Source organism: Trichoplusia ni, chromosome 8, assembly GCF_003590095.1.
Source record: "Trichoplusia ni isolate ovarian cell line Hi5 chromosome 8, tn1, whole genome shotgun sequence".
NCBI classification, from domain to species: domain Eukaryota; kingdom Metazoa; phylum Arthropoda; class Insecta; order Lepidoptera; family Noctuidae; genus Trichoplusia; species Trichoplusia ni.
In genome coordinates, this window is record NC_039485.1 from 3,173,488 (window position 1) to 3,188,709 (window position 15,222).

Below are 15,222 nucleotides of genomic sequence, written 5' to 3' on the forward strand. Positions count from 1 at the left end.
TTTAACTGTATAATTTGTGTAATGCGGTTAGGTAAAACCTTATAAAATAAATTGGTTATGACACTCAACTCTTTATACTTAAAAGTTACTAGTTTTTATCAAAGTATTTTATAAATTTCTAGGATTTCAGAATAAAAAATATTTTCACTTAACATAATTTATTTAATAAATATTCTTTAAAAGGAGGTGTGTGTTCGATTCACATTGATTAATTTTTTTTCGCTTAATAATAATTTTCAATTAGTAATTTTAATATAATCTAGTTAAAAAAATTGTAAGTACACTTTTTACAATTTCTAAGTGTATTCTATATCTAATCAACAATTATCATTACACAGATAGTTTATAGGTTTACAAACACTTTTATCCTAAAATAGTTAAATTTAATGTTTTCCACAGTTAAAAAAACTTATTACTTTGTTTTCAGTCAAAATTAATTTAGTTTTCTTGTGTTTTTATTATGATCAAGTTTCACATGTCATCGTATTATTTGTGACTTTTCGTTTGAAGTATTCACAACTGGGAACATTCAAAGACAGCTCAGAATCGGGTCTTTTCCCTCGTGGCGAAGAATTAACATTCACTTTATAGCTGCATTGGTACTCCAGCTCGTAGAGTTCGAAAGAAGTTTGCTGCGAAAAAAACAAGGTATTAAAAATATTGTAAAACTGTTGTTGATGATGACAACACTAAAATTTTGCCGCACTTTTCATTTGCTGCTAACTTCACTATGTCATTTGAATTTTTATTTTCTCGGTCGACTTGCTGGGCAATATAGTTTTATATTTATAGAATAGAATAGATGCCAGATGGCAGTTCAATATCTTTACACCGAATGTAATTAAGATTTAATAAATAAAATCTTTAAGCAATAGGTTTTGTTATTACCATAGTAGTAGCAGTAAGACCTTCTTTCCGTTGTTTTTTAGGGTTGTTGCATTTGCTCGCCTTCCAGTGCACGTAGTACCTAAGCCGATGACAAATGAGCATTAGTTATAACACATTCACAAATAATTATGCCCTACTTTTTATAGTTACTTAGATAGTAGTTACCTACGTAGATAAATAAATGGATAAATGCGACCCTTTCTTTCAAGAAGTTTTGTTTTACTTAGTCGGATTTTGCAAAAACATGTTAGAGTCATCATAATTTAAGTATCTGTATTTCTTTGGCTGTAAAGGATGCAAACTCTTAGATTATAATAATCCCTACTAATATTATAAAAGTATAATAATATGCAAGTTTGTTGCACTTTTGCGCGGAAAATACATTCGAAATAAGGCCTTTTAAAATTCCTAATAAATGTAGAAGTCTTTTTTTGTCTTAAACTATCCGTATGCCGTATATTTATATATAAACGAACATAAGTGTAGCAGTAAAACCATAAAGTCTTCTATAGCATTTTTATTTCCACTGAGTACCAAGAGTAGGTGTTAGTTAATAACGCTCTCTCTGACCTTAACTCGAATTAAATCAACACAGCGAAGACTAAAAGGGTTATTTAGTTAAAGTATTTGCTTTACCTTCCCGGTTGTTCATACACATTGGGTAGTGGTTGCCATGAGATCCTTGCTTTCAATTTGTTATTATACCACACGATTTTCTGCAGGCTCAACCCCTTTATCTTTTTAGTGTCGCGTCTTTGAAGCGGCTCTGGAGCGGGATCTGAAAGATAAACGGGCTATTTTTATATGGCTGATCAATAATTTACGCTGTGTAAAGTGAGCTAGATACTTGAATATGGGCGAGTTGTTTAACATTTTAGGAAGGTCGAAGTGGACTTGAGAGGTTAACTGATAGAAATTAGGTGTCGAGGAAAGTAGTGAATTTTTGGAATAGGTTTGTATTTTTTAAGGCTCTTTACCTAATTAAAATTAGATTTATGTCTGTTGGTCCCTAGTAATTTAAATAGCTCCGTGCTCCAATTAAGGCGAGTTTTCCAAATTATTAAGACCCAAATAAATATAATTAGGTAATTACTGTAATAAGGTACGCTTTGCTAATACCTACACGTGAATATTTAGTGTTTTAGGTAGGTTAGGTACCGCAGTTACTTTAAATTTTAGAGCGACGAACGACCTTGACAAATACCCTAAACTTCTTTAATACATTACTTACTTTCGAACGACTATCTAAATAATTGAAACAGCGAGAGACCAATACGTGGAAACATTTATTGCACCGCCAGAACTGGGTCAGAACGAAACCAACCAGAGTTTTTCACTTTATTTATTTGTACTGTAAAGTGTGATGTAGGCATTTTCTGGAAAAGTCTTCGTTTTATTTCAATTCAATATACTTACCTATTCCGAGATTGAAATGTAGTCTAAAGAGAGCAAGTTTTGCAGTCAGGTAGGTAGTGAAGGAACGATTCTAAGTTTCTTAATTGGAAAGGAGCAACGCCACACAGTTAAGAAGAAGCCAAGAAGTTTTGGTTTGAAAGAAGACACCAAACGATCCTATAACGAAGTATACAATGAATTTTCCTGATCAATAAAAAATAATACCTAATGCTTCATTCTTTAAGCCTGTGAATCTAATTAGGTTAGACCCATAACAAGTTTAATGTAACTATTTCTTTCTTAGTAAAAAACAAATTCAGCAAGTCTAGAGTTCGTGAGTACGAAACAGAAGCTAAGCTTAAAATAATTGTTAAACTGATTTTTTCCTACCATCTAAATGAAAAATGGAGTACTTAAACAGGTATTCGTTAATTTTACAGTACCAACTCTACAATATAGACTTCCAGCGAAAAGCTTGTGCGCAATAAATCAAACAATTCCTAGAACAAATATTTTATAACATACCATTCCGTGTCGTATTCGTCGTGTTGTAGAATATTGATGCTTTATCACTTCGTAGTTTTCCAAGACCAAATTGACTAATCGTTTGTACTTGTAAAAAATACATTGAGTTCGGCTGCAGGTCTTTTATTTCGATGTAGTTTTGATCCTGTAAAACAAATAAATAGAATTAACAATTATTCATATACGTAAAGTCGCAATTTTGGGTAGTGGGGGCCTGTGTGGAAGGGAGATGCCAATCTACGCCCAGACGTATGTATCTACTTAATCTTATAGAACAAAATTTGCTGTACATAAATCTGATTGTGTTTTAATTACGTACCCCTGTCTTTTCCCGACTAAGGTGACTCCCGTACTAAAGAATTCAATCCTTGTGTCGCGAGGGGTTGGACAAACATTCTAGTCACATGCACAAAGACCAGGACCCACCACCCAGACTGCAAGACAAGCATTCGTGGATCAGACCAATGCTTGTCCTTCGCGGGGATTAAGCTCGCGGCCCGTCGCGTTCAGGGGGATTGGCTTGGTGACCTCAGCCACTTGGCTATCCGTGCAGTCATTTCTGTATCGACTTCCCCTTCTGAGTGTACCGAGTAACGAAAGTATACGTAATAACCCTCTTCGTCTTACCTTAGGCACAGTTTGATGGTTGACAAGTACAGAATCAAGTTCTCCTCCCAATCCCTTGACACGACGGCTCCAAAACACTTTGTACCGCATCACAGGTAAATCAGAACGAGGTTCTTTCCATTCCAGTTTGACAGTAACAGTTCCTGCAAAAGCGAAATCCAATTTAGAAAATGGCATTTTGACATATCGTACAGTCGAGATTTAGACAGGTTTCAGCTAACGAAGTTAATCAAAGTTGGTTTGAATATGTAGAGCTTGGATTTTGCAAAAGATTTTAAGAAGAAGTAGGTTCTCAATTCGTCGGATTTGTTTCTTTGTTATCTCATAATTTCGAACTCGATGATCCGATTTTGTTGATTCTTTTTTATTTAAGTTGGATTTTAGTTAATTTGGTCCTTATTTCATCAAGTCTGTACGTTTTTGTTCTTAGAAAACATTATTAATTGTATTTTTAAAGAATCTTGAATGTTTTTTATCTCCTAAAACTAACTTCTATCTCTTTAAATCATGTCATGAATGAGGAAAATCAGTTCTATGTTTGCAGTATTAGAAAAAAAAATCTCGTCATATAAAAATCTTCGTCTTCCGTTACCTATTGAAAGTGGATTTACGCATTACGTAATATAATGCGTAAATCCACAAAGGTCGTATATGTCTATAAAGGTCCTATAGAAATGTCTATCTCTTTGTCTCTCAATGATATTCCCAACAGAGACACCGAGCCACTAGTAACATGAGCATAGAATATTAAACACTGAGCAGTGGGCACGCAGACAGCCATACAGATTAATTATGAAACATTATTGCAAGTGTTATTAAGATATCATTTAATTAGTCCTCTCGTTTCAGACAAATGAAGTGGTCCCATTACTTTTATATCCCGACAGTCAGATAAGATTAGAATGGAATTAATGTTACATATAACGATTATATAACATTGCAAATGATAAAAAAATATCAAGTGCGAGTCAGGCTTGCGATGTTGGGTTCCGTCCTAATATGGTAAAGAAAAGCCATCAAAATTAAATAGCACCATAACAATTGTTTCTTAGTAATCTTTGTCTTAAGCATTTGTTGTCATAGCGGTAACAGAAATGCATCTTTTGTGATTGTGAACACATAACAGTTCATGAGATACAGCCCGGGTACAGGCGTACGTTCAGACAGCGGTGCCTCAGTAACTTGCCGTTTTTACCCTTTGCGTAGGGAACCCTAAAAACGTCTATGAAAAGTTCGCGGTCATGCTAAACCTAAATATAGAGCAGGTGTGACATCATGTGCGTTCTTCCAGTCTATTAAACATCCACTCTTGCGAATAGTAATTAATAATTGTAAAATATGAACACTGAGGTACATTGGATTACTTATCCAAATGTGTTTTTATAAAAAGTTGTATTTCAATCAGGTAAATTCAACCAGCTTTACCAAGGGGTATCGTGTTACCCAGGTAACTGGGTTGAGGAAGTCAGATAGGCCGTTGTTCCTTTTAAACCACTGGTACTTAGTTGCATCGGGTTAAACTGGCAGCCGACCCCATCATAATTGGGAAAAAGCTAGGCTGATGATGATGATGACTCTAATTTAATCATGTAATTTTACCCTCGTTTTCAGTCTACTAATTAGATAATATAAGTACCCAAAATCCAATATCAAAATACATGAAGTACCTATACCAGATATTCTTTCTACTCTGTGTGCTAGTATCCCAAAATCAGTTTAAGGTCGACTTTCAACCTAACCAAATTAGACGATGCGGTTAGCATCTGACCCTCACATCCCAGTTATGGACGAGGCAAAAGTTCTAAAGTTAGACGGGCTGCTAGTGCAAGATGATGGCAAAGACAATTGGGATTGAAATTAAAAGTTCTTCCTGACGATCAAACATGTACATTACATTCTGGGTACTTAAGCTGACATCCGTTTGGCAAAAGTAACTCAAAAGGTTCTTGGTCTCTTACCATTACTATTCTGTCCTAAAGGCCGAACTCTAAGCTTCTTCGGTGACGGTGGTGGACGAGGTCCTCTCCTGGGAGTGAAGGGTGGACTGGGCGCGGAGAATCCTCGTGTGCCAGAGGAACTGACGGCGGCAACTCTAAACCGGTACCAGCGACCAGGTTTCAGGGCATTACGAAGAGATACCTTAGTCCTGTAGGATGGAAAAAGCAAATATGTGAACAGTAACAATCAAAATAATGACGTGGTGGAATTGTGGTTCTATGTTGTTGTTTTGGGCACGAGATGCAGGTTTGATACCAACGCAGGCAAGTACTAATTAAATCGAATGTTTTTATTGTGCTCCATAGAATTAAATCCGTGAAATCAGTAGTATACAGTATTATAGTACAGTGCAAGTCGTATCGCGAATAGCGATATCGTCCAGAGCACCTTTGGAACGTGACTTTTTCAAAGTTATATGTACTTTCTTAGTTTTATTAAGGTCATTTGTAAATACTTATAATCTTCTAATATATAAAATTCCCGTGTCACGATGTTAGTTACCGTACTCCTCCGAAACGGTTCGACCGATTCTTATGAAATTTTGTATACAAATTGGGTAGGTCTGAGAATAGAACAACATCTATTTTTCATACCCTCAAGTGACAAGGGTTGCCCACACAAAAAAAATATTTTTTATTTTTTGGACCAATTTTTTTGTAATGTGGCATTAAAAATACATACAACTAGAAATAATTTAGTAGGCAAAACAACGTTTGCTGGGTCAGTTAGTTGCTTTATATTGTGCTTAGCTTTCAACAATTGAATTTGGAAAGAAACTAACCCATTTGATTTTATTACAAAATTTTGTCTCAGAGTAATTTAAAATGTAACGTCAGATTTTAAATGCGAATATTGTGTGCTCTAGCGAGCTCAAAAAAATTAAAGCATGGGATAATAGTCATAATACCCGACTAACAGAATGAATAATTTCATTTGTACATTTCCCGCTCACTATATCCCTAACAAATAAGGCCTTTCAGGGTTTCCTCTTGTTACGTAATTTTCGTTGATTTCATCCCTGTATCATGATGCCCAACTGTTTTTATAAAACCTTTAACCTTTTTGCTCTACATCGATTTTCACATTTTTCATTACTTTCCATTAACGTTATTTCAAAGAATGTTCAATCCATTTAACTTTTTCTGAGTTCGAAAGGTCGTGGGGCGCGCCGTCTGGAAGCCAATATTGTACTCAGTGTTTTGACTGCTCTTATTAAATTTTGTTTAAATTACTTTTGGATTCCAAAAGTACTTTAATTTCTCTTTTAATGTTAAATCCACGTTTTTAAAAGTTGTTTGTCTGTCAATGTAGCCTTAGTTATAGAATAAACTTATAGATTTTTACTAGGTTTCCAGGTGGTTTTCTCCAGTATAGTCTTCTGTGAGTACTAAATCTAATACGTAAACATAATTTTTAATTTATTTATTTACTTATATGGATCACCAACAAAGAATACACCTTACATGCTATACAAGAGAAAAAGAAGTTGCAGGGTTCTTGTGCTTCCTTAATTACAGGTGACCACATCATGCATAATAAGCCTTGTGAGCTAAGATAAAGGAAAAACGTGGTAACTCATACAAAAAATGACAATTAAAATAAAATATGTGTGATATGATACGTAAGGAGGTACTTATAAGTCAGTAAAATAATTGTTTATTTTAATTTTTTTGTTGTTTTTAATTGACAATCATTTAGATTTTAATTTAATTTTAGTGTTCAGTTATTAGTTTTCTGAATACACTTATAGAATTATAAAACAAACAACATTTTACACTGTCTTGAATTCTTATCATAATAAAAACTCTTCTTTATAGAAAGTTTCTACCGTGGAAAACATTTCCCTACATTCATAGTTCCTTCATAATGCATTGTTTATAGTTCCTTCTGAGTAGGTGTTAATATTCTTTTGTTTTTATCCCTTATAAAGACCACGAATACATGTAACAATCTACCTAATGTTTATAGATAACTCATGTGAACCTAGTACCTAGTCTTTGGTAGATACGTAGACATATTAAAAAACAGCTTTAAGACAAGCAAATAAGGTTTATAATTGTTTGTGCTCGTCGAGGTTATGAAAAAATACGGATGTTTTCACTTTGAGCTTCTGAAGTAGTTGATTGCTGTAATTTGTTGGTGGAAGTTATGTAGGAAGGGAAAATTGCTCTACTTATAGCGTTTAATCGTTAAAAAACCTATTGTTAATTTTTGTAAAATTTTTTAGCATACGTTCAGGGTTTTCCGACAAAGCGATAGTGATAAAAGTACGTTTTTTTAGTTCTTGTTCTTTAAGTAATTTTTCTTATTTAACGGTTGAAAATCTGTTATTATTGACGTAGGATATGATATGATACATGTATGATGTTATGATAGTACGTTACTCGAGACAGATTGATTACTAATTACAGAAATTACCTACTCTCAACTGGCAAACTATCATGTTTTGGGAGATATTGCCTGGTGGTGGACGGACTGATAGACAGATGAACAGACATCTAAGCCTTGGGAATCGAGAACAGTTTATCCTCTCGGTCACCCTTTAGATTCTACATTGTGGTGCCCTACAGGGTCCATAGTGTACTATACTTATATTTTGTAACACCTTTTCTACACATGGAGTGCAATAAAAATATTGAGTATTGAGGTTTAGAACTTAAAATAAAATCTAAACGAAAAGTTATTTTTTTACATAATTAAAGTTACATCATGAACTTTATGTAATCTGAACTATTTCAATTTTACTCGTATTTTTAAAGGCGGTACAGTATTACCGGTTACAATTAACAGTATTCTATAGGTACACAACATAATAGTTCGTTCAATAGCTTTCTCTTTCGTGCTAACGTTACGTGATATAATAGATAATGAAGTGTATATCTTACATAACCGACTGTTAATACGAACCAAGAGCAACGTACTTATAATTACTACGTATGACTGTGATTTTTTTGGAGTACCGTTTTTCATAATAAGAAACGTTATCGACAATGTAACGTTATGCTTACTACCGAATACAGTTAATACAGGGTGCTAGCTACTATTTCTTGTTAAGATCTATAACGTAATTCTTTGTGATTGAGAGTGATGAAGTAAAGCTAAGGAACACATAAGTACAATGTCATAAACTTATGCCTGTATGGTATTAATGAGAGACAAGCTCATGTTAAAATATAATTTTCTTTAGTGTACACCATAAAAGGACAACAGAAAAATTATTTAGATAAATATAATAAGTAAGGGTAAAATGGCGGTCATATCAATGACGACCTCCGTGGTCGAGTGGCGTACGCACCAGTTTGAAGGTGTCGCTAGCTCTGAGGTCCCGGGTTCGATCCCCGGTCGGGTCAATGTAAAAATTCACATTTATACATTGTCTCGGGTCTGGGTGTTTGTGGTACCTTCGTTGTATCTGAATTCCATAACACAAGTGCTTTAGCAACTTACTTTGGGTTCAGAACAATGTATGTGATGTTGTCCGCATTTATTTATTATTATTATTATCTCTAATTCGTCAGTGTAGTATTATTAATAGAGTTCATCTTTGGCCTTTGTCTACGGAACCTTAACAATTTCACTCTTACACGCCAATAGACTTTCATTCGACAGTAGTCTTTGTTTTGTCTTTTCGTGTTCCGGTTGAGCGTCTGCCTTACAATCAAAGACGGTATTAATTTTGTCAACACAGTAATACATTGTTCCTTATATTTTAAAGAATAGACTCATCTTTCCCTAAGCTACAAACACATACAACCTGGTAAAGGCTACCTTCTGATTACAGCTTACGTTAATACTGCTCTACAAATTATCCAACAAAGCAGGCCAGTAAATTAGGTCACGACACCTCGACCGACGTTGATTAGGAGATCATAATTATTTATAGAAGATTATAAATGCAGGTGGAACCAGCTAGGCAGGTTTAAGATATAGTGTATTTAATTTACTACGATATGAAGAGAGTATGATATTATTTGAAATTTACGATACGATCCAGAAAAAGCACTGGAAAATTCTGATATTTGGATCCTTATTGGGATACAAAAGATGCTTCAATTGTATTGAAAAAAATACCCAAAAAAACGTTACTTGACTTTTAAGAAGTAAACCAAAGGCAACGAAAGTCCGATTCCCCCGAAAGTCTATAGAAAACCAGATACAAAAATATCGACAAAAATAAACACTTACTTGTTTGTCCTCAATAGTAAATTCCATTCTCCTAATCTCATTTCTTCATACTTCGGACCTAGATGATGTTGTTCCTCTAACACATAGAACACAGGTCCAGGTACCGCCCTGGCTGCGTCTCCAACTCCATCAGACCATCGGATAACAATGGCTCTCTTTTTCTCCTTCGGTTCTTCAATCGTTGGCATTGCTGGGAGACCTGTATCACATCCTCTATTAGAAATATGCTCAAGCTACTCTCATAAATCATTGTAAACTGGAGCAGGTTCATAAAGCGAAACTAATCAGGGTTTATTAGTTCCCTGATAACATGTAAGGCTAGTGAAACCGAAAGGATTCTCGTAACAAAATATTACGATGCGTCTTCATCATGATTTTTTGTAGAGCCATAATTTGTTTCGTTTTAAATTAAAATTGATTAATGGTTTTCGTTTCGGCCTATTGACTGACGGCCTATCTCAACGCCCTATGCGTTGGGATATGAGGCTTTGAGTCATCACGGTTTTTTTATTACATTGTGAGAATATAGTATTTTGTATTTCACCGACTTGAACGGTTTTGTGAGTGACTTTTTTCCGATAGATCTTTTTTTCTTCAGATATAGGCGAAGAAACGAACTACAGTATTGTTTTTTCTCTAACCACCAGTACTGGCGCCTTAAGATATTTGATGTTATTTACGGGGTTAACTTACCAAACAAGTATTAACAAACGGGAAAAGAGCTGTGAAAAGTCAAGGTAGCAAAAGAAAAGGTAAATAAAGATATAGGGCTATCAACGACAAGAAATTACCAGCTATTGTCAACAGGTCCACAGGTTCACTGCAGGTGGACCCACAGGAATGGTGGCAGCATCTCTGAGTGCCATCACACTGGGAGTCGGAGTTGCAGGCCTCCACACACGCGGCTTCCCACTTCGGGTTGTCCGATAACGGACAAGTCCCTGGCTTTTGCTCGTTGGAACGGCATTGTGATTTGCACTGTGGAAAATAATTGAATGTGGTGAAATGAACTGAACGTGTAGACATTGTGCAGATCTTATGTCTAGACACATCTTATATAGTATTTTAGTTACGATTGCATTCTTACAATCTTCAATTCAAGTCATAAATGTAAATTCAAACCTAGATTTTCTCAGTCATAGCGTCTAAAAGTTATTCAAGCTCTACACACACAATTTTTCAGCAGATTAGATACACAAAACATTTTATATAGCGCGTTATGTTACGTTGTTCTAGACAACAGACAAATTGTTCCATAAAAAGAAACATTTGTTGAACTTTTTCTGAACTGTCTGGGTATCTAATGTTGCTAAAGGTCACGCCTGAATATGAATAGGAGCATTCATTTAGTGAAGTTCAGTTACTTCAGACTCATTAGTGACTTTAAATAATTAGCGACTACACAATAGTTGCAAAATAACGATGCCTTTACGGTCCAATGATTCATAGTTCGTGTGTTAATTTGTTTAATATGCATGCAGTGTCTTTCTTCCGTTCTCAGTACTTCGGTATACTACGAAAGGAAATTACTTATGTGTGCCAAAGAGTAATTAACACCAGCGCTACCTTTGGTGAATGCTTTAGTATAGTAGTTCAAAAATAAGTAGCTTAAAAAAACAAAAATGCTTTAAATTAGGCAGCATCACATCCTTCAGCATCTATCGTAGCATTTTATGTATTCTTAATCTTAAATCTCTCTAGTTACTTAAGTTCAGTTTTATGACTTCTGGTAAACAGTTTACGAGCAAAAATAAACGAAGAATAATCTCTGTTTAACTACTGTTTACTCATAAAAATCCAGCTCAGGATTCAAGCCAGTTAACATCCACATACGAAGCGATCAAAATGCGATTGTCTTTTGACAGTACATCATGTTCGACTGAATTTTTTGCTTCACTTTGGATCAAAGCTCACATAATTCCTTTTTGCAGGCTTCAAATTAGCACAGCATGCCCTTTTGGAGCTGATTCAGTTGTGTCCTGTTTGAACAAGTAATCTGGGAACGGGAGAATACATTTTGTTAATACTCGGTGCAATCTTGATCGTATTCCGTTTTATGTCCGTTTCCAATTTTTTGCGCATCACGTTTGTTCTTAGTTCCGAGAATATCCTGAGAACTTGTTGAGTCGTGATCGTTGTGACAGCTACCTTGTCAAACATATTTTTTTTATCCTATTATCGTAAAATATTGTATGTTGTACAAATTGGAGTTTTTTTGTAACGTAAGCATGCATTCGCAAATCCCTAGTACGGTCAGCGAAGAAAATCTTTGAACAAGTGCAGCTCATAAACTCCCAAAAAACGCTAATTAATTTTATTTTTGTGGTCAACAACATCTCATTTAAATTCGTGTGAATATTTTCTCCTTAGCCCAATGCCAATCACAAGTCATTATATCTGATTGTACTTCTGTCTTGCATATCTGATACTTTTAATGAACTTTTGATGTTGATTGTACTTAGATCATTCTTAGGATCGTGGGCTCATTGAACTGACATGAGTACGACATTTTCGAGTATGCTTTTGTTGTGTACCTAGAGCCTGGGATTTCCCACTACGTAAGCCATTGATTGCTATTACTGATTTTCCTCTACTGTTTTATCACGTTCAATTATTTCTTTAATTATGTTTCAATCGGGTTCTATTGCTATTGTTCAATATAAGTTTAGTATAGTATTTCGTTTTTTGGATTGTATTCAATTAAGTATGTATAAAAATAACTATTTGAAATTGTGTGAAGATGAGTGAAAGTTGAAATATATTTTTACAGCCGCTGTGGGAAAATCGAAGAAGTTTTTCTTAGATTAGAAAATAAACTATATATCTTGGGGAGAGGTTTTTGTGTTAATTAGAGCTTTCCGATTCATTACTTCTGTGGATACCGCTAAAAGTATTTAAGCGAAACGTAATATCAAGGAGGAAAGATTTGGGGAAGGCCTTTGCCCAGCAGTGGGACACAGAGGACTAGAAAAAAAATACCAAGTTTTCATGTAAATATTTTTAGTTGTTAATCATTCTTACTCACAAAGAACTTGTTGTGTATCCTTTTATGTATTCGTTGACAACTTATGTAAGTCATTAAGAACATAGTTATCATTGTTTTTTAATATAAAAATGTTAAAACTGGATGATTTTACAACTTCGACTTACAGATTACCGTCGTACTTATGAAATTAATTTACATAATATCACGTTTCATCTATTTACTACATTCACTGCATTCATCGACGTAGTTTCATTTAGTCAACCTGACTATCAAAAATACATTTAATAGTATTATAGTACTAGTAGCAGCGAAGAAAGCACCGTCATCGCGTCATTATTTATTACGCTACTTTGACCAAACTTACTGTCAGTCAGTGACGCTATCATCGAATTGAGCGTCATTATGGTTATTTCCAAAAAACTCTTCTAGTATTACACTGTTTACTTAAAACTTTATACACACACTCTGCCTATCAGATTAACGTCATTCTGATTAAAAAATTATCTACGTGTACAAATATTACATATGTTTGTTTATAATCTCGATACGTTTACTAACATAGCGTCATTTAGTTCAACGTCATCATTACTACTAAGAAGAATCTGGACGTAAGAGTTCTTACTAGTTGAAACAAGCGAGTTAAATGAATGAAGATTGAACCATCATTGCCATTTTTAAACACAAAATTCTCGACTTATTTTTGTTTAGTACTTAATACATCCATTGACCTAGCGTCTCCCAAACAAGCGTAATCATTTAAGGTAAAAACGACTCCCGCTCTAAGCCTTTTGTCGATGTGACATTAAAATTTCACCAACATTTAAGTCACATGCACGAGACACCCAAACTCAGAAAAAGCATTTGGTTAATCACAAAAACAATTTTCTTACGCAGGGATTGAACCCATGATACGTCACGCATAGTGATTTAGAATGGTGGCTTATACTAATCAGCTATCCGTGCGGTCAAAAGTTCACAATACAATCATACTTCAGTATAACATTATTAATATCAACCTATACATGTATTCACATAACACCATTACATATAATCGTCCTAGCCTTTTCCCAACAATTAACCCCTCAATTCAGTTCCTGGGGAACACTTAGTCAGACTGGTAAGACTTTCTAGCTTCTGACTACTCGTAACGACTGTCAACGGTGTGTAAATAGTTGTGATGGGTAGTAAACAGCTGGAACCCCCATTTTTTTGCCTTCCAAAACACGGAGGAACTCATTATACATATGGTAACGACCGTGTCAAGAGTAGCCTATGATCGTTCAATTTCTGCCGTTGTAGTTTAGCCACGAGCTCCTCCTAGTATTATATCATCATAATTAATCAAAAAATTGACTTACGAGAGCTTTAGCATCCTTACTCCTGTCAAGACACATCAGATCACACCTGATCTTATGCAGGGTGTTGGTTTGTATCTTGGAATACCTCCTCGTCCTGGCAAGGGCTGAAGGCATCAGCGTCACCGCTACCAGAACTATTAACACTTTTGTATTCATTTTGATTGTCTTTTCTTTTATATTGTTCAAAAACTTTGTTTAAACTTGCATCTGGAAAACACACTTTTGTTGAGTTTTGGGCTGATTTTTTATTGACTTCAGATCGTTTTTTTTTTGTTTGGGTGTAAGTTGTTTTATGTCATTTTAATGTTGTAATGTTTACTTTTGAGTTTTAATAGTAACTACTTATTTAACGTATTTACGTACGGTTTCGAAAACGGTGCAGTGTTTGTTTATCTTAGAAACATTTTTTTGATTGATTATACTATTCTTATCAAAAAACGGTTAGTGGCATAGAGGTTATCGGTTATTATACTTATTAAACACGTTTCAAAAATGTTGGATTACAATTTTATCAGATAGAGCGTCATTCATTCATAATGAGTCAGTTCGTATTCTGATTAATATTCAAAATGCAACTCATGTAGGTATATTTTTTTACCGTTTTATCTAGCGTTTTAAAGACATAATTTTGAATTTCATTATTTTTTTCAAAGAACGTTCTACAATATTTCTCTAACCACTTCAATTTAAAAATGTTACAATGGACACAGGCAGTCTCGTCTATAATAAGTTAGACCCAGATATCAATAAAAAAAACAATACACTATTCGAAAACCAAGGAAAAGTGCAAATCGAAACAATCGAACAGTTCCCATCCAATTAACTCCACCCAAACAAAACAAAACACTGCATAAGATATCCACCTCAGCAAATCGATCATCAATTCGAGAATCGATTAAAACCGTAACATATCGAGTCCTTCCGAACTTGTGTCATCGACCTGGGTTTTTAGTAAATACATTAAGATTTTTATTTGCAGTTCGCGGGTGTATCGTTTGAAATGCGCGGTGCGACTGCGGCGCGCGCGCATGGGCCAGCGATCGTGCGGCGTGCGTCCGCGTCGGCTACATTATACACATCTATGATGCTTTCCTGTCTGTTGATGACGGAAGGCTGCTTTTACCAAGCCGGTTTCCTAAATTAAAAAAATATGCGCCTTCTTCCTTCATTGTATTGTTATTCAACGCGTCATTAAGTCTGCGGCCGTTTTATGAATTGTAAACAGTTCGTTTAATTACTCTGTGTACATGTATATAATTA

The 15,222-nt window shown here is 34.8% G+C and overlaps 1 protein-coding gene across 2 annotated transcripts; it reads right to left on the minus strand.

Annotated features, from left to right (window-relative positions):
- Window positions 1–141: 141 nt before the first annotated feature.
- Window positions 142–15,222, minus strand: LOC113496821 (anosmin-1). Of its 2 annotated transcripts, none has more exons than XM_026876182.1 (10): window positions 14,826–15,222; window positions 13,963–14,169; window positions 10,410–10,596; window positions 9,619–9,817; window positions 5,394–5,581; window positions 3,436–3,578; window positions 2,809–2,953; window positions 1,525–1,666; window positions 889–967; window positions 142–632 (listed from the first exon to the last, which is right to left on the minus strand). In XM_026876182.1, the coding sequence occupies exons 2-10, from the start codon at window positions 14,116–14,118 to the stop codon at window positions 465–467; spliced, it is 1,407 nt and encodes a 468-aa protein (XP_026731983.1). In that variant the 5' UTR covers window positions 14,119–14,169; window positions 14,826–15,222; the 3' UTR covers window positions 142–464. The 2 variants fall into 2 exon arrangements, with proteins under 2 accessions (XP_026731983.1, XP_026731984.1); XM_026876183.1 differs by having other exon boundaries at window positions 13,963–14,181.